At 43.9% G+C, this 19,333-nt stretch overlaps 2 protein-coding genes across 10 annotated transcripts in view; one reads left to right on the forward strand and one right to left on the reverse strand.

The window, feature by feature from the left end:
* The window catches only part of ELMO1 (engulfment and cell motility 1), a 520,745-nt gene that overhangs the window by 449,801 nt on the left and 51,611 nt on the right, over positions 1–19,333 (reverse strand). The gene's annotated exons all lie outside the window — the stretch shown is intronic.
* On the forward strand, positions 6,052–6,315 carry LOC123394800 (40S ribosomal protein S21-like). The gene has a single exon (XM_045089496.1). It carries the CDS (start codon positions 6,067–6,069, stop codon positions 6,313–6,315), a length of 249 nt encoding a protein of 82 aa, XP_044945431.1. The 5' UTR covers positions 6,052–6,066.

The following is a 19,333-nucleotide window of genomic DNA, read 5'->3' on the forward strand; positions in this document are numbered from 1 at the left end:
ATATTTAACACCACCACCGGGTCCACAATGACCAAGCATAAGGGACGCAGGCCATGACCAGTACACCAGTGAGTCCTGGCTAAAGGCCAGCACGTTGGACACCCAAGAAGCCCAGGAAGGCAAGAGGAGGTGGGGGCAGAAAATGTGATGTTATGCAACCATTTGTGTCTGCGTGTATTTGTGTCTGAGTGAGAGTATCAGCAGCCGGCTCCCATTTCTTCATGTTGTCCAAGAACTTATTAATACATTTTTGGAAGTCTTGCAAAAAGCTGAGTATACTATATCTGAGGCATCCTTACCACTTGCCAGATAAAGGGAACATTAATCATTTTTTTTAAAAAAACCTAGAACTTCTACTAAGTAATTTTTGGTTCTTTGTTCTTGTCTCCCTGATTATCGCCTCTCCTTGGAAGCAAAGCAGTACGCAAAAGCACACACAATCACATCTTAACAGGTTACTCCTTTCTCGGCTAAAAAAAAACAAAAACAAAAACAAACAAACAAAAACACACACACACACACACACACACAAAAACTCGTTAACTGAAAAAGAGAAGCCTTCCTGTGTTTAGGAACCCATAAACATTATCAAATGTTTCCTAACCAAAGAGCGGATTCACGCAGCTCAAGAGGGAAGGGCTGAACCCGTTAGCAAGTTAGCAAAGGTTTAGGATGACACCTCTGATCAAAGCCCTGACCTCATGTTCACTGTTTTTTAAGCATTTTTCATTTATCCAAGATCAAAAAGTTGCAAGAAATCTGTGAACTTGTTAATTCACAGCATCTCTTACTTACCCATTAGTTAAAAAATCTCTGTATCCACAGGATGTGGCGGGTCTTACAAGTTTCAAAAAAGGGAAACTGCCAGACCAAGCCTCTGGCCTTTGGTGGACAAAGATAAAGCACTAGAAGTGGATCTTCGTCTGGGGGTGAGTCAGAGCGGCCTCTCACAGTCATGCAAATGAAGGGTGAACCGGTGCTTGGGAGGAGGAGGAGTGACCTTTCCTGACCTGAGCAGGGTTTCCCCTTCCAATACTCCGGGATAGGCAGAGTGGATCAATGACCAGAAGGTGCATATATATTTGCATAAGGATAGAGGGCCTCTCCTCTACCCACGGAAAAAAGGGATCCAGAATCCCTCTCTTAGGACATTCGATTTAATTAGACCCTGATGGGCTGGGTTTGTCCTGACAGAAAAGGAAACCTGGAGTGTGAAGGGATTAATTCACAGTCCACCAAAGTGGTATAAAATTACTTTAAACTGAAAACATCAGAACAATCAACAGCCACAGAAAGACAATTATCTAAACTTAAGCAGACACTCCAGCAAATCCATCCTCCACTGACATGGACTCCTCCCCCACCCCCACCCGCTTCTCTGACCAGAGGGAGAAGACTAACCCTTAGCACCAGGAAGTGGGAATTCAGCTATTCATTAGCATCAAAAAGCCCAACAGAACTTTCTATACTTTCCCACTGATGCTCTAAACATCTTTTTTATTAGTTGGTACCTAAACCTTTACTTCAGCAAGTTACCCAATATTGAGTACTTCTGTGAGCACAGGTAAATAAATACCTTCCCTTTTGCCAGTTAATCTATTGTCAGTCAAATAGAAGGACCCAGGCCTTTTGAAACTAAGTGGGGAGAGGAACGTTTCCCTCCCAACAAATCCCAAAGACAGAAGAAGTCAGAAGTCTAACCCAAGTTCAAAGGGAGGATCTGGAGAAAACTCCCACAAAACCAGTCATGCTGGCCTGGGGGTCCTGCACTGGAGGGCACTGGAGGTCCTCACTGAAGAGCCACATCCTTGGAAGGTCAATATCAGAGTGCCCCTGGTGGCCTGTGTAGGCACCTGGACCAGATACCAGGTGCAGCCCCCGGTTCTGTCTCTCCTGGGCAACCTGAAGCAGATCTAAAACCTGAACCAGGAAAACTGCTCCTTTGTGGATAGTGGCAGAACCGAAGAGATGGGGCACTAACTGGCTTGCAATTAATGTGTGCAAAAGAATGCTATGGAAAATGAAAGAACAGTAACCAGATTTGAATGCCAATATGCACAAACCCACAGAGAAAAACACAGGGGGAGAAAAAAAAATCATTTTAAAAATTGCTATTGCCAGTAATAAAAGGGGGGGACTAAAGTTTATAAATGGTCTTTTATGTAAATACACTTACCTAACTTGTTAAATTCTTCACTCTGCTCACCATGAAGTTTCTCCTTCAACATTGCTCCTTTTCAGAAAAGGGACCTCTATTCACACAACTTGAGAATCACTCCCCATAGCTCTTTTTTTCTCATTCCATACATTCATATTCATCATTGAGACCAACAGATCTGACCTCCTAAATAGGTCAGATAGTCTCTCCCAGTCTTCTTCCACCTCCACTTTCACCATCACTTCTGCTGGGACTACTGCAGTAGCCTCCTGACAGGTCGCTTGCATTCACTTGCTTCTCCCCCTCCACTCCCAATTTCATTCACTTCCTTCCTTAGGATCTCTCAATAGATTTCCATTGCTCCTAAAATCCTGAACAGGCCCTTATCTTGCCTCATTCTTCCCTTGTCCATTACCTTTAAGCCACTAAGGTCTTCCTACAAAGGGTCAGGCTCTATCCTACCTCATGTTCTACCTGGAAAGTAGGAGATCGTCCATCAATATTTTGCTGAATACTACTGAAATTAGCTATTATAAGCGCCATACTACCTACAATAGGATAACTATATGACCCAGTTTGTTTGACAGTCCTTGCTTTGACCCAATGAACCAGCACACTCTTTGATAAATTCTCACTTCATTCCGGGCTATATGAGGAGTCAGATACATGGTCACCCTACCTATAAGGAAGCTGGAATTCAGAGAGATCACGTAAAGAGTCCGTTCTCTCTTGTTGCAGTAGTCATGCTCTCTAAAGTCAATGGGAACACTTAGCAAATGCTGATTTTTGCTCCTAGGGGAAAATACAAGACTAGGTTCCTATGAGCCACTGGCCACATTTTTTGTCAGCCAATCAATACATGATTTTGTTTTATGTGTATTTCTGTTAAAGACATCTTATTTAATATCTATTGCTGATTCACTGGCATTGAACTCATGACAGGAGCACTGTAACATCTGCCTGACAAGTTTACCTAACACACACATTTTCTCTTAAGCAGAGCACAACCTTTTGCACTTAGGAGACCTTTGTGGGCAATGTGCTCACTGGACAGCTCAAAATTTTCAGTTTGCTGCAGTCTGCAATCTGTGAATGACTGCAGAAGCACTGTAAGCACTGATGGAGAGTTATAAATAAATACTCACAAGTATGTGAATTCACAAATATGAAATTCATAAATAGTGAGGGCTGGTGGAAGCTTATTTAAAGTTATACAGCTGCTCTAGAGTAAGGAAGGACCCCAGAGAACATCCAATTTCACAATCTTTGTCCATTCATTAGATCAGTACTAACAAGAAAAGAAGTGCTCTTTCAAAAACAGTACCATTACTCTAGGTAATGTATAGGTATTAGGTATACCTGATTAAAGGTATTATAATCATTAGGTATAATGATTAAAACGCTTGCATTTCCATTTTGTCAAAGTTCAGTAGATAATGCAGATAGAAAGAGGCAAAACTCTTCCTCATGAAGTGGACAAACATCTGTATAAAAGTACTCAGTAATCCACAACTCTGTACCACTTAAAATTTAAATGGCAGGAACTAGCTACTACTTCTTAATGACAATTCACAAGGGAACCCCAAGTTATTTATAATAATAGCAGGTGAATTCTCAATGCCACGTAGGCTCTGAGATTAACAAAAATAGGAATTTATGTGATTACAAACATTTTTAAGAGTCAAAGCTTGAACCATCTACAGACCAATACCCAGGTAAACTTATACATAGAGCATGAGAAAACCAATAGTCTTGCCTCTTTCTAGACTACAGGGGTGGACAAAATCTTTGACAAGTTTCCAGCACTTAACCACTCTCACTATTCAGGAAGTCCCCTCTACAATGAATTTATCACTTCTTAGTAAATTTTTATGTCCTCTTTTAAAACACATTCAAAACAAGGAGACCAAGCTGCAGGTTTATGAGCAGTAGGAGTTAAATATTTTAAATTACACGTTCGTTTTCCATTCAATAATTTAAGACTATTTAAGGCTATTTAAGAATCAAGCATAAGAAAAATACTTCCCACTGGTCCACTTTATTCTAACTGGCTCTCTTGGCATGTCAAGACTCACATTGCTCTGTTGATACAAGATGATGTTTGAAGTGTCTCTAGCTAGTTGATAAAATATTAAAGGCAATCTAAGAAACACTTGCCTTACATCTAAAAAAAAAAAAAAACACACAACAAATAACAACAAAAAAAAAACAAGTCTTCCTCCTACCATTTAGAAAACACTAGTTTGGTGGGGGTAGGGGGAGAAATTTGGCAGAAAATAAACTAAACTCAACTTAGAGTTCATAATTGGAAATAAATTAAGATTTACTAAAAAAATTCCAATAGGAACATGAAATATACCCTTTGCCCAGATCCCCCTATGCTAACATTTTACTCCAGTAGATTTATCTCTTTTTCTTGTAATATTTCTGAACAGTGAAGGAGTTCAGAGTATGCCACCCCCAAAATGTGCTGCTCTAGCATAAGGATTATTGTGAGCTGAAGGCAAATGTTAAAAGAGCAGACACAGGATGAGCTTTCTGTCCTCTGCCAATCTGCCTGAAAAAAGAACATAAATTCCCCCATAAAGGTGTCCCCTGCTTCCCAAACCAGAAAGAAGACAATCTTATCATGTAAGGTGGGGTGCCATGGAAATACACCTGTACAAACAAGCCTCACTAAATTAACACTCATCTTCCTGTAGTTGCCCTACATATTCACCTTCCCATAGGTGCTACTCTTGAAAGCCCAAAACCCTTTTTGTCTGTATCACTTCTCTGAAATTTATTGTTTGTTTTGTTAAGAAGCTATATAAGCCAAAGTTCCAACCACCCCTTTGAGTTACACATTACTGAGTTTCTCCCGTGTATATGCATGCTGCACTTGTTAATAGACTTCTGGTTTTCTCTCATTATTCCACCTTTTGTCAGTCTAATGTGCAGGGCATAAGCTGGAGAACCTGGAGGAATAGAGGAAATAAGCTCTTCCTCCTCCTGTACCATCTATGAGAAAGTTGCAAACGTGATGCGCTTTTTTTCCTTAAATACTTCAATGTGTATTTCTGGAAATCAAGAACATTCACTTACATAATCACAGCACAATTATCAAAATCAGGAAGTTCAAATTGATACGATACTATTATATAATCTATAGGCTTTATTCAAATTTCTCTAACTGTCACAATGATTTATCATAAAAGAACAGAGTTTATTTCTCTAGTCCAACAGCTAAGTGAGGATCACTTAGTTCTTCAGTCCTTTTGTGTGTGTGTGTGTGTGTGTGTGTGTGACCTTGACATTCCTTTTGTGTGTGTGTGTGTGTGTGTGTGTGTGACCTTGACATTTTTGAAAAGTAAGGTTAAATCTACAAAAGTTATTTTGTAGAATATCCCTCTACTTGGGTCTGTCTAATGTCTCTTTGCAGCGAGATGCTGGTAATGGATTTTTGGCAGAAATGTAACAAGAGTGGTGTCAGACCTCATATCAAGAGGTAATGCAGTTGGTTTGTCCCATTGGTAAGGGTATCAACTTTGCGTACTTGGTTACAATTCTATCTGCCCAGCAAGTTCATGAATTTTTACTTGTCATTTATGTTACAGGGCATCTGACACAAAAATTCTGAAATACTTCACAAATGAGTCTACTTACATAGTTTCAATGGCTTGTATTTTTTGTTACAGTTTCAGAGTTTTTATTTGAGTTTTGATCTTTATTTTCTACATATTTATTCCTTTTATTACCAAGTACAATGTTTCTACTACCTTCCATTTTTATCTTATAATGTGTGACAAGAAAAGTGTCTAATCAAAGATTATTTTAGGCAACACTTTAACGATGTTGGTTATGGCTGCCCGGGGAATGCAACGCTTCCTTTCTATGCTCCTGGCAATGGGAGCAGGTATGTCCTGGACATGCAGAAGAATGCTGGCAAATTTGTGGACCTCCACATACCGCAAAAATACTCTGCCAGCAACCACATTATCATCGCCAAGGACCACGTGTCCATCCAGATGAACATGGATGAGGCTGACAAGGGGACAGGCAGGTTCAACAGCCAATTTAAAACCTGTATCTGTGGGGCCATTAGCAGGATGGGTGAGTCAGAGGACTCCATTCTTCAACTGGCCAAGGCTGATGGAATGGTTTCAAAGAACGTCTGAGAGGATCACAGATGTGGAATATTTGCTGTCAATAATAATTCTCCAAATAAATAAATAAATAAAATGATGTCAGTTTTTGGTAAATTTTCAAATATATAGGTGGGGTGGATTTTCAGGGGGTTCTTCTATATGTTACTTATGGTTTGTGTAGAACACGTTACTTAGAGAATCCATGGAATGCCTATACCTATTCTGGTCACACAAACTGAAAACAAATGCATACAAATCATATGCCAATGTACACACTGTCTCAGTACATTTGGGCCTGTTGTAACAAAGAACCACGGACTGGGTGGCTTACATAAGCCACAGAAATATATTTCTCACAGTCTGAAAACTGGAAGTCCAAGGTCATGCTGCCAGCATGGTTGGATTTCTAGTGAGACCCTCCTCCTGGCTGCAGACTGTCTACTTCTCCTTTTCATCAGCACATGGCAGAAAGAAAAAAGTGAGCTAGCTCTCTGGACTCTTCTTCTAAGAGCACATACCCCATTCAAGAGGGCAGAGTCCTCCCACGTAACCACCTCCCAAAGGCCCCAAACCTCAAAATACCATCACACTGGGGATTAACTTTCAACATATGAATTTTGGAGGGACACGACCATTTAGTCCATAACACACATTTAATTACTTATGTTCAGGGGCGCCTGGGTGGCTCAGTGGGTTAAGCCACTGCCTTCGGCTCAGGTCATGATCTCAGGGTTCTGGGATCGAGCCCTGCATCGGGCTCTCTGCTTGGCAGGGAGCCTGCTTCCCTTCCCCTCTCTCTGCCTGCCTCTCTGCCTACTTGTGATCTCTCTCTGTCAAATAAATAAAAAAAAAATCTTAAGAAAAAAAATTATAATTACTTATGTTCAAAAAGATTAATGAAATGATACAGATGCAAATAAAAAGCACCAGTCATTAGAAAAGATACAATATTTATAAACAAGAGTGATGAAAATAATTAGATTGCAGGAAAACAAAATTCATTTGTCAGAAAAACACTAAATTCTAGATCTACTCAAAAGCCTGCCTCAGAAATTTGACCCTGACAAACTACATCTTTTACTGTAATCTGTAATAAAACTATCAAGGATTGCACATGCATAAAAAGACACGAACGCAAATGAACACAAAATTATTTGAACTTGCGGTCTTGTTGAAATAACACTGCAGATATCATACTGAAAAATATACAGAATTATTTGAAGGGTAAAAAGTACATATTCTATACTTTGTTTGGAAGTTCTAAATATAGCCAACACTGCCGAGGAACTGGTTTAATATTTTTCCAGCAGCAAATGTGTAAGCTTCCTTGGACAGTGCCTGAAAATCTACCTCTTAGCTGTCCTCACTGGGACTCAGGCATCCTTGGCCCACCGGAGTCCATTCTCCAGGATCATCCATTTAAGACACAGATCAGATCACGTCACTGCCGTGCCCAAAACCTTGCATCACATCACACTTAAAAAACATTCCAAGCCATATTTATATCCCGTCGGCCTCTATGGTCTAGCCTCCACCCATCTCTGCACTTCTTTTCCTGCCCCTCTCCAGGCCAGCTATACTGGCCCTCTGTTCTCCAGCACACCAAGCACAGGGCTGCTCCTCTGCCTGGAACATTCCCCACCACCACCACCACCAAATTCCCCTGTGGCTTGTTCCCTGTCTTTACTCAGGTTCTAATGTTGCCTCCTTGGAGAAGCCTGCCTTGATCCCTAAGCACCACAGTGCCCTGTCCTTCCCCCCTTGCTTCCCATACATTCTTTTCTTACTGGTGCTCCTCAAAACCCGACATTATTTCAGATAACTGTTTGCTTGTTTATGTTCTGGATTCTCCACTAGGAAAGAAGCTTCAGGTGAGCGTGAGTGTTTGGCTCTCCAGCATATTCCATCTAGAAGTCAGCCCAGCAGCACACGTTGACACCTATGAAATATGTGTTGAATGAAACACTGAAGGAGGGCTTAGGTTTTCACCTAACAAAATGCACGCACACATACACACAGATGTAGAGAATACGGAGGTGACAACTCTGCCCTTGCGTCAGAATGGCCTGGAGAGCTTGAAACTGCACGCACCAGGTCCAGCTGCTGGAGATCTGGATTTGGCAGGCATGACCAGGCTAAATTCTGAATCAGAGCCAGAAGCCAGAAGTCTCTTACAAGAGGCTGAGCTACCTATTAACTGAAGACTAAGGCTCCTCCTCTTCTGGAGGTTTCCAGGGCAGTGTTTCAGATGCGGTGCTTTAGCCGCCCACTCTTGGCTATGAATGACCACCTAGAAAAGCCGTAACTGCACCCCACAGTGGGATGAGCTACAGTGACCTCATCCTCGGCCTGGAGCCCACTTCCTTAAGGAATAAACATACTCTCTTAACCAATGTTTTTATTTGTTGACAAGAGGGCATCCGCACCAAGAACGCAGATTTCCGTTGTTTTGGAAGCCGACTGAGTGTGCAGGAGGTTGGGGAGGGAGGGAGGAATAAGAAAGAGTAATCAAGGAATAGGTTTGGATGAAGGGCAACAGGCTGCAGGGGGAGACTGTTCTTGCCCTGGGAGACTCACTGAGAAGAGGATCACAAGGTGTCCTGATTGGTTTACCAACAGTCTTTAATGCTTATCTCCCACACCCTGACTCTGGACTCAGCGCATCTCACTGAACCCTCTCATTTATTTACAGACTAAATGTCCATGTCTCCCAGAATCCCTATGTTGAAACCTAATTCCCAGTGTGATGGTATTTGGATATAGGGGGTTTTGGGGGGTGATCAAGTCATGAGGGTGGAGCCCACATGAATGGGATTAATGCCCTTAGAAAAGGGACCCCAGACAGTTCCCTTGGCCCCTCCACCACATGAGGACACAGCAAGAAGAGGAACCAGGAAAGGGGCTCTCAGCAGACACCAAATGTGCAGACGCCTTGATTTTAAGACTTCCCAGGCTCCAGACTGTGAGAACTAAGTCTGGTGAGGCGCTACCTACACAGACTGTGTAGCAACCTACACAGACTACTGGGTAGTCATTATAATCCCTACTGTATAAATGAGTAAGCCACAGTATAGAGCCACTAGGTAAGGGGAAGAGCCAGGGTTTGAACCCAGCTCCTTGGCTTCAACGGGAGATCCACCACCTCCTGCTGAATTGTGGCCAGTGCCTCTATCTCCCAGCCTCCCACCCTCCAACACACTTAGCCAGCATAGCCCTTGCTTTCTTCAACAACTCCTGACCCTGCATGTGCATTAGAATCACCTAGAGAACTTTCAGAGGAAATACTTGAGTCCTACTCCCAGAGATTCTAATTAATTAGGTAATGTCTAGGCATTAGTACTTTTTTAAGCTTCCTAGATAATTCCTTTGTACAACTAGAGTTAGAAACCACTGTTCCAGGTCAATAAGAAAGGCCAGGCCTTAGTGGAAGTACCACAAACAACATACACAAAGAAGGAACCCCCAATTCAGAAGAAATCAGTGAGTAGCTTGGCTTAGAAGCTTCTAGAGCTAGGGATGTGGTTCTAGCCCATCCTGAAAAGAAGCCTCAAGTCTAGAATGGCAAAGACTGTTAGGGCTACCACAACAAAGCACCACAAACGGAGTGACTTAAACAACAAAAATATATTGTCTCACAGTTCTGGGGTTAGAAGTCTGAGATTAAGGTGTGGGCCAAGCCATGCTCCCTCTGAAGGTGCTCAGGAAAGATCTACCCCAGGGGTGCCTCCAAGCTTCCAGTAGTTCCTTGACTTGTGACAACATAACTCCAGCTTCCCGAGGCACTGTCCTACAGTGTGCATGTGTCTATGTTCTAAAACTCCCTTCATTAAGGGCCCCAGTCATCATGGATTAGGGCTTACCCTCCTCAGTATGACTTCATCTTAACTAATCACATCTATAAGGACTTTATTGCAAAATAATGTCATATTCTGAGGTACTGGGGGCAAGGGGAAGACTCCAGCCTATGTCTTCTGGGAGGGACACAATTAAACCCATAACAGGCAGGTAGAGCCAAACGTTGGGGTAGCATGCCCCAAGGACACACTGAGGAACATATTCCTGAGCCAGATGCCCACTTCACTCACTGTCCTGACAGTTTACAACATGTGTGTATACACATTCAAGGCCCAGAAAAGTCCTTCAGTAAAGCAATCTGTCTGCTCTGTTTATCCAAATCTATTTGACCATAAAACTGTTTCTACCTCGCACCTGTTTAGGAAACCCCACAACCGTCTATGTGTAGAGGAACCATGATGAATTCAAACCTCATGTGAGCAGCATATGCACCCAGGAGCAGACCATCTGATATGGAGGCCGCGGGGCTTTCCTTGAGAAAACATCCAGAGAAACTAGAAACAAAAGGTGAATGATCATGAATGGCCTTCTTTTACAGTACAGTAATAAGCAATCCTGAGTCCTATGCCACCTTCTCTGTGGCCAACTTTTTATAATACGCTAATTCATCTCACAGAGTGCTATTTCAGCCCTCTGGGAAGTTGAGCTTGGGGTACAGGAATAGTAGGGTAGGACATGTTGTAGCCGGAGGAACCAAATGTCCTCCTGGATCCCCATTGATATTGAGCGGCTTCCTGGAGCTACATGAAAGCTGGAGAAAGTTGCTCAGGCCTTCTTTCCTTCCCTCGCCCATCAGGAATCCACTCCAAACATGACATGGTACCTCCATTACAGAGAAGACCACAGAAAATACAGCTGCCACCTGCCCAACACAGATTGGGACAAAAACTTTGGGAAAAGCTGACTTGAAGGCACACACAAGATAATCTAACACACAGTGTGGCTTCTAAAAATGAAACCATATAATTTACATATATTTGAGGCAAGATTTTGCTCAAACACTTCTTTGAACATAGGGAACCATGGGCCATTTCAAAACGGAAAGGCATATGTTTTTCAGGTTTTCACTTTTGAGCAAACCAGACTTTCTAAACTTTTAATTCAAGAAAGAAATTACAATGCACACCAAAGCAGTACTTTCCCCAGCAGCAAATTAGAGAGGGCTAATTTGTGGGCACAGCCATGCCCTGTTATCTGTACCTTGTCACTTTAATTTAGCATACCCAAAACCTCATCATTCCTTTCATTCTTTTACTTCTCCACATAGAATTTTAGCCTTCATGCTGGCTTTCAAAGAGTCGAAAATAAAACCAACCCACATTAAGCAAAACAGCCACATAAGGCCTTTCCTTTATGTGTGGAGAAAAAGACTTTCAAAGTTCAGAAGAAGGATTTTTTTTTTCAAAGCACTAAGTAGTCTTGGTAATGTTTTTAAAGATCTATTTTAAAACATTGAGTTTTTTTCCCTCCATTGTGCTGACGTGCATGTGGACAGACATGTGGATTTCCTCTAACAGAAGCAACAAAGTTGTTACTTGAAACCTGTACATTTCAATCCCTTGCTAAAACATGACCCCTGTACAAGAGTCTGGAAGAGCCACAAACTGTCAAACTAGGAGACACACTTTCCATCCTCCTGCCCTGTGGAGCTTTAACAGGCAAGGATGACAGCATGAGCTCAGGGGACATGCTGGTCTCCAAATCCTCAATATCCTGCTCTTAACAATAGCGAATCCAGCCATCCTTGGAGCACAGGAAACAGACTGTCAAAGAGTTGTAGAACCGAGTGCTACTGCCTTTACCTACGGGCGGGCATAAAGCATGAAATACAAGTGTCCCCCAAAATCCTTTATTAACGCTCTGGCACCTGCTACCCTCATCAGGGAGAACCGTTCTCTGAAACAAAAAATAATTATTGTAAACAAAAATACATGTCTTCCACAACCTCGTAGGTGTCACTTGGCTTCCACAATCTCCTGGCTGTCCCCATCCCACCTGACTCTCCATCCTTTAGAAATGCACAACAGATTTCCCAGCACTCTCACCTCACAAGGAGCAGAAAGCGTTAAATATGCATCACCTGTGCTCTCATTCTGTAAATCATTTGGTTAGAAATACTAGTCACTGGGGATGATTGTGTATCGGTCATCACAGCGGCAAGTTGTAAAAATGCACCACAGACAGGGAAATGCAGACTCTTTGGAAATTCAAGTGGTAATTGGAATTCAGAGCTAGGACCCTGCCATAAATCTGTACTTTGCAGCTGTCATTGGGAATAGAAGTCTGCCTCTTGACGGAGCAGAGACCCGAAGCCCATTCCAGGGAGCACTTCCTTACACAGCTGTCAGCCTTACCACTTGCAAGAGGAGGGATCCGTTTCACACCCAGCCCATGCCCCCTCGTTGAGGGGAATGCCTGGCAGAGCTGGGAAGGGCAGAACTCTTTCCAGCACATGGAAAATCTGACTGACAGAGGCACAGCTTAGGAGGGTACCCCAAGGATCACATTTCTTGATACAGCCTGCCTTTATTTTATTATTATTCTCTGACTCCCAGATGCAAGGGGGCCCAGGGACAGAATGAAAGTGAAAGTTATAGGTCCCTCAGCGGACCTCAGGGCCTACCTGCTTTGAATAGCATGTTTCAGGTGATTCTATTTCTAATCCTTTCTCTGGGCCACAGAGTGTGATACTCATCACAGCCCCTCACCCGTTTAAAAAAAAAAAAAAATCAAACAGATGGCAAAAACTAGTGCCAGAAATCATGCGGGGCTTTCAGTTTTGCTTTGTTTGCAAATGGAAACCAAGTCTGCTCCTACAGCCTTGCAGACACTTACCACCTTGCCCCCCAGTCTCTTGTGTCTGCCCACCAGGTGCTCTGCGCACCTGGTGACCCGGCGGTCATGTGAGAGGACACTGTGTTTGCAGACATCCCCCAGAGATCACAGATGGCCATGCCACCGCTCAGCAGCCGACCTGGTGACTGTATAGATGCTGCTTCCCCACCCCCAACTGAACCTGGGGTTCAATTTCCCATTGTATGGAGACGCCAAAGCAGGCATGTTCTGGTTACTCTTTCTTTCTTTCTTTCTTTCTTTCTTTAAAATATTTTATTTATTTATTTGACAGAGATCACAAGTAGCAGAGAGGCAGGCAGAGGGGGGAGGAGGGAAGCAGGCTCCCTGCTGAGCAGGGAGCCCAACGTGGGGCTCAATCCCAGGACCCTGAGATCATGAAGTGAGCTGAAGGCAGAGGCTTAACCTACTGAGACACCCAGGCGCCCCTGGTTATCATTTCTAAAGGCATTTGTGTGAAGGCCTTATCATGGCATGGAAAGAGGAGAAAACAAAATATAAAATTATACTACATTGAAGACCCTTACCTTGGATGAGTGTAAGCCAATCCATATATGTATATGCTCCTTCTCAGCAAAAATCACAACTGCCTTCTAACCCTCCTTTGAAGAAGAACCTGGGATGCACACCTGAAAGCACCCAGCCCTTCATCACTCACAAAAGGACCCAGACCCTTTTTGGCTGGTCCCTCCCCGACAAGCTGTACAGAACCACTGCTTCTTTCTGTGGGCTCATGTGCATTCCAGATTTCAGGCAGCTCTTCAAAAACCAGCTCTGGCACTCAAAAGCCTCAACCAAGGCTGGGCAACCTCAGGCAACACCCACCCGGAGACAAGTGGCTTTTGCATACGGAGCCGTTTGGAACCTTAAGTTCCAGAGCTAAGTACCCAGGGGTCTTACAGTGCCCTGGCAGAGATGTGAGCACCTGTGCAAGAAGGAACTGCAAACACTCCAGGGAAGGGGGGATAGGAGGCCAGGGTGTCTCACGCCTCAGCTGCAGAAAGAGAGCTCTCGTCACCACACACACACAAACAGTCAGCCCCACACGGACTGTGCTCCGAAATCTGAATACCTCTGGTTCACAGAGGAGGGGCACAGTGCTCTCAGAAGGGAAAAGTATCTATTTTGGCCAAAATTCTGAAAGTCTCTGCAACCTAGGAAAATTAAAGAACTCTAAAGATAACAAGATATTCCAAGAAGGTAAGCCTTTTTTTTTTTTTTTTTTTGGTCTTTCCTTCCTTTTACATGGCTCCAGACTTTTAAAAAAACAAATAGCAAAAGGGAAGTTGCTATTCTAGAGTACAGCCTCTCTCTAGCCCAAGTTCCCACGTGGCTAGTGGTGGCAAGGGGGAGACCTCTAAGGCACTTGAATAAAGCAGTCTATGCCTCTGAGAGTGAAACATGTCGAATCAACCCAGGAGTCAACACAAAATCCTAGAGAGGCAATGGCATTTGAGAGTCCACAACCCGGCTGAGGCTATTACCATATCTAAAGCGAGAACCCATCAGTCAGATGCAGAGAGGTGGCCGACCATGAAAGCAAAGAAAAATTGGAGTCTGGGAAGCCACCCAGCTCTACCCTAGGGAGTACCAGCCCCGCCACAGATTTGCGCCTCCACGTCCCATTGCCAAGTATGAGGCTCCGGTGCAGGATGGAGGAATCAGGCTCCCCTTGCAGGATGCCTCCAGACCTCGATCGTACTGGCCAGCTCTCCTCATTGTGATTCCTTGCTCATCACCCACTGTCCGGGTTACCACCAGGCTTCCCTTGAAGTCCGCTATACAAAGGAAATCTGCCCATCAAAGAGGGCCAGTGGCCCCGGTTACATTTCTCACAGTAAGTCACCATCAAATTGGCATCTTGCTCCCCAGTCGCTAGAAACCTGCCAATGGCGCTTACCCCTGGGAGGCAGCTCTGCTCTCCTGGAGGTGACAGTCTGTCTTCTGAGCCTGTTTTCAGGTAAGGTGACCTGCTGAGGGCTGGCTGTGGGGGGGAGACGATGACACAGGATGCATGTTGGCTCTCAGCCATGCCCCTCAACTTCATCACTGCTTCACTTCCAGTTCAGCTCAAGGAAAACCAAGCCCTTCTTCTGCACAGTTCCATCACCATAAATACACCAAGAGTCCAATCTTATGAGGTCAACCTGTCTGTGGGAACAAGTCCAAGTTTGTCTATTGACTTTTTTTTCTTTAAAAATGTCTTATTGGGGGGACGCCTGGGTGGCTCAGTTGGTTGGACGACTGCCTTCGGCTCAGGTCATGATCCTGGAGTCCCGGGATCGAGTCCCGCATCGGGCTCCCAGCTCCATGGGGAGTCTGCTTCTCTCTCTGACCTTCTCCTCGATCATGCTCTCTCTCACTGTCTCTCTCTCAAGTAAATAAATAAAATCTTAAAAAAAAAAATGTCTTATTGGCGGACGCCTGGGTGGCTCACTCAGTTGAGTGTCCAACTCTTGATTTCGGCTCAGGTCATGATCTCAAGGCAGTGAGATCCAGCCTGGCCTCAGGCTCCTCGTTCAGCGGCAAGTCTAAGTCTCCCTCTGCCCCTCCCCCTCCACACCTGCATGTGCCTGCTCTCTCAAATAAATAACTTTTTTTTAAAGATTATATTTATTTGACAGACAGAGATCACAAGTAGACAGAGAGGCAGGCAGAGAGAGGAAGGGAAGCAGGCTCCCTGCTGAGCAGAGAGCCCAGATGTGGGGCTCAATCCCAGGACCCTGGGATCATGACCTGAGCAGAAGGCAGAGGCTTTAGCCCACTGACCCACTCAGGTGCCTCTTAAATAAGTAACTTTTTAAAAATTTATTTTGAAGTGATCTCAAATTTACAAAAAAAGAAAAAGCTGCAACTATAGTATAAAGATCCTTCTTTCTCTCTTTAGCATTTGAAAGTAACTCAACAACCCCAAGCTCACCACTCCCTGATGCTTCCCTGATGCTTTGGTGTGTATTTCCTACAGCTATAACCCTTCTCCTCCACAGCCACAACACAAACATCATCAGGAAATTAACATGTAATACATGTTACATTTGTTCCTTGGACCACAAGGATGTACCCCCAAATGTACTTTATAGCAAAAGGATCAGGTTCAGAATCACCAGGTACTTTTAAGTTGTTACCTCCCTTTGGTCTCCTTCACCCTAAAACACCTCCCTAGGTCTTCCCTTGATTTTTCTAACCTTGGCAGTTTCTGAAATTACAGGCTGTTTATTTTGTATTAAGTCCTTCAGTTTGGCTTTGTCTGATGCTTCCTGTGATTAGAGTCAGGTTATGAGCTTTTGGCAGGAAAATCACGGAAAAGTGAAGCTGCATCCTTTTCCTCGCATGTTACCAGGTGGTGCCTGATTTTGATTTGTCCCATTGCTGGTGATGTTTATTGTTTTCCCCCAACTTGGGTTTGTTTTTTTTGGTTTTTGTTTTTTGGATTTTTTTGGTGGGTTTTGTTGTTGTTGTTTGTTTTTGGTTTGTTTGTGGGGTTTTTTGGTGGTGGTGGTCAAATCCCTACATGTCTGTGAAGTATGCCTGCCCACCCCAAAGTCAGGTTGAGCTAGGGAGGGCTTAACCCTCTCTGCTCCAGTGTACCTGCCTCCTCTTTGGAAGGCACTGTAGTGACAGTAATGACAGCTGATTTATGTAGATGCATTTATATAAAGAAATGGGATAAAGAAGAGAGGAAAAAAAAAAAAAAAGAAGGGAGGACATGGCTTTTGTGGCTGAACAACAGAGTATCTTAGATCCTTCTCACACAAATTCTCCAGAGCTAAATGGAGGTTAGTTGCATTAAGTTTTTTCATGCAAGAAAGACTCTGTTTCACCTCTTCGTTCATTCAAGCCACAGACATTTCTGGGGAGCCTCTCCCCGTTAAGCACAGGGACACCAATGCTTGCAGGATGCTGCCCTGCCCCTAGGGGACAACATGGTCTCTTACAGCAATGTTACAAAGAAAAAGCTACAGAGCAGTGGTGAGAAGGAGATGCTTGACCCAGGCCAGGCTGAGAGGGAAGCGGTCCAACACAGGAATGGCTGGCTCAGCAAGGTCTGCACATTCTGCCTGAAAGCCAGTATAAACAGATGGCAGATCAGACTGGTACAAAGGTAAACTCCAGGAGAGGGGAGACTGGAGAACGAGGGGGCGGGGGCTGGGTCAGAAAGGCTTTGGATGCTCAAATCGGTAAGCCCTAGGAAACCACTGAAGGGTTTCAAGCCAACTGGCAAGATCATATGGGTATTTTTACAACATTGAGAGGAACCCATTTATGGAGAGGAAGAAGCAGGGAACAGAGGGAAGGACATATGTTAGGAGACCACGGAAGTCATCTTCAGACCAGAGGCCAAGGAGGGTTCATTTGGGGCTGGAATGGTACGGAGGAAACAGAGGCAGATTCTTTAGAAGCACAGAATGCAATATCCACAGGATTTTGCAGGCATGTGAGAAGTGGAGGAGAGAAAAGAATCAGGAGTGCCCAGAAGGCTTCTGGATTAAATGGCTGGGAGTGGGGATACTTGTAATCAGGATCCAGAATGTAACAACAGTAGGTGTTGCTGATTCAGCACTTCCAAGCACAAAACCAATTTCCCAACCTCTAATCTGGAATCCCAGGGAAGTTACAGTCAAGCCAGTCGGTAGAGTATTTCAAGGACAGAGTTTGCTGCTCAAGACGGATAGCAGGCATGCAGAGATACAGCCCTAGCACGTTAATTATATTTGAGCTCCTAATGTTACCTGTTGCAGTGACTTCTGTGGGCATAGCTGGGAGTGGCTTTACAGGAAGACAGACAGAGAGGTTTTAGTACTTGTTCACCCCTGCCTCTCTCGCTACCACGTACCACTTACGTCTCCCTAATCCCTCCCAGTGATTTTGGACTTGAAGCAGCATATTGTTGACTTAATTTCACAGCACGCCCTTCATGTACTTATTTTTAAGTAAAGTGAATTATAACCAATTTTGTTGTGAGAACTTTAGGAGATCCTTGAGAATAAGTGAAAACACCCCATGGTGTTAAAAAGCTAAGCTTTGGGGTGCCTGGGTGGCTCAGTGGATTAAACCGCTGCCTTCGGCTCAGGTCATGATCTCAGGGTCCTGGGATCGAATCCCACGTCGGGCTCTCTGCTCGGCAGGGAGCCTGCTTCCCTTCCTCTCTCTCTCTGCCTGCCTCTCTGCCTACTTGTGATCTCTCTCTCTGTCTCTGTCAAATAAATAAATAAATAAATCTTTAAAAAAAAAAAAAAAAGCTAAGCTTTGGAACGGTACGCTTCCATAGTGAAAGATGAAAACCCAATGTCTGCCCAGGGCCTAGAAGCAACCACAGTTCTTCTCCTCTCCCAACATTTTGGGTTTTTTTGTTGTTGTTGTCGTTAGTGTAAGGCAAGCTACTTATTGTTTGCGGCCCCGTCTCTCCGTATATCCAAGAAGTATATATTCAAGTCTGAGGGAGGACATAGGGACTTTCCAGTACAGTCTATCCAATTCTACAACTGCATCGACATTCTGCACATTTTCATTTTGACCCATGGAGGAAAAAACACAACAGTCTCATAGTTGTTTCGTAAGCGATCTCAAACTTTTTCCTTCACCTATTTCTTCCTTTTATTTATCCATATTCTTCTGTGCACTCTATCGGGTCACACTTTTGTCATTGCTCTTCTCGCTGAGAAGCCCGTGACTCCTCAGAGTGACATGGTGAAGTTGATCTTGATTCACACAGACCTGGGCTCGTGTGGTGTCTCCACATTATCCTCACCTGAATGCTCTTGAGCCTGTTTCTTCCTAAGTACAGTTAGAGACAATGGTAATAAGCTCACCTAAGATTTATGTGAAGATTAAATTAAGTTCCATTATGCATATGACAAGGATTTTCTCCTTGAGCAAATTTTAGTCAGGCTCCTGAGTCCTCTGCTCAACTAAGCCCAACCATGACTTTCCACCTCTGTTCCTGTGGAGTCCAATTTTAGCAAGAGTCCTGCTAAATCAGCTTAAGAGATGCTTAAGTATCTGATGAATCAGCTTAAGTATCTGATGGAATTCTTCATCTTCCCTTATCCTCCAGGTGATAGGTGATCACCCTGGCCTGCCTTCAGCAAGAATCCTGTTGAGTTGGTTTCACAAGAATTCCCTGTTCTTGATGTTTCCTCTTAGTAATTTTCCATCCACTGACCCCCTCCCTGATGCATGGTTATAAATCTCCACTTTCCTTTGTTGCATTCGGAATTGAGCCCAGTGCTCTTCTTCCCCTATTGCAATAGTTCTTGTAACATCAGGTTTACTGTTTTAACTAAGGCCCAGCCCTCCGTCTTTTTGAGAGAGATGAAAGCCTCATACACTGTTCCTATTG

The sequence above is a fragment of the Mustela putorius genome, unplaced genomic scaffold (assembly GCF_011764305.1).
Source record: "Mustela putorius furo isolate JIRA1106 unplaced genomic scaffold, ASM1176430v1.1 tig00003845_pilon_pilon_pilon, whole genome shotgun sequence".
In the NCBI taxonomy this organism is placed as follows: Eukaryota; Metazoa; Chordata; class Mammalia; order Carnivora; family Mustelidae; genus Mustela; species Mustela putorius.

What these genes read in the sequence shown, in the direction of transcription:
- LOC123394800 (XM_045089496.1), top strand. Translation starts at nt 6,067, where the DNA reads ATGCAGAAGAATGCTGGCAAATTTGTGGACCTCCACATACCGCAAAAA.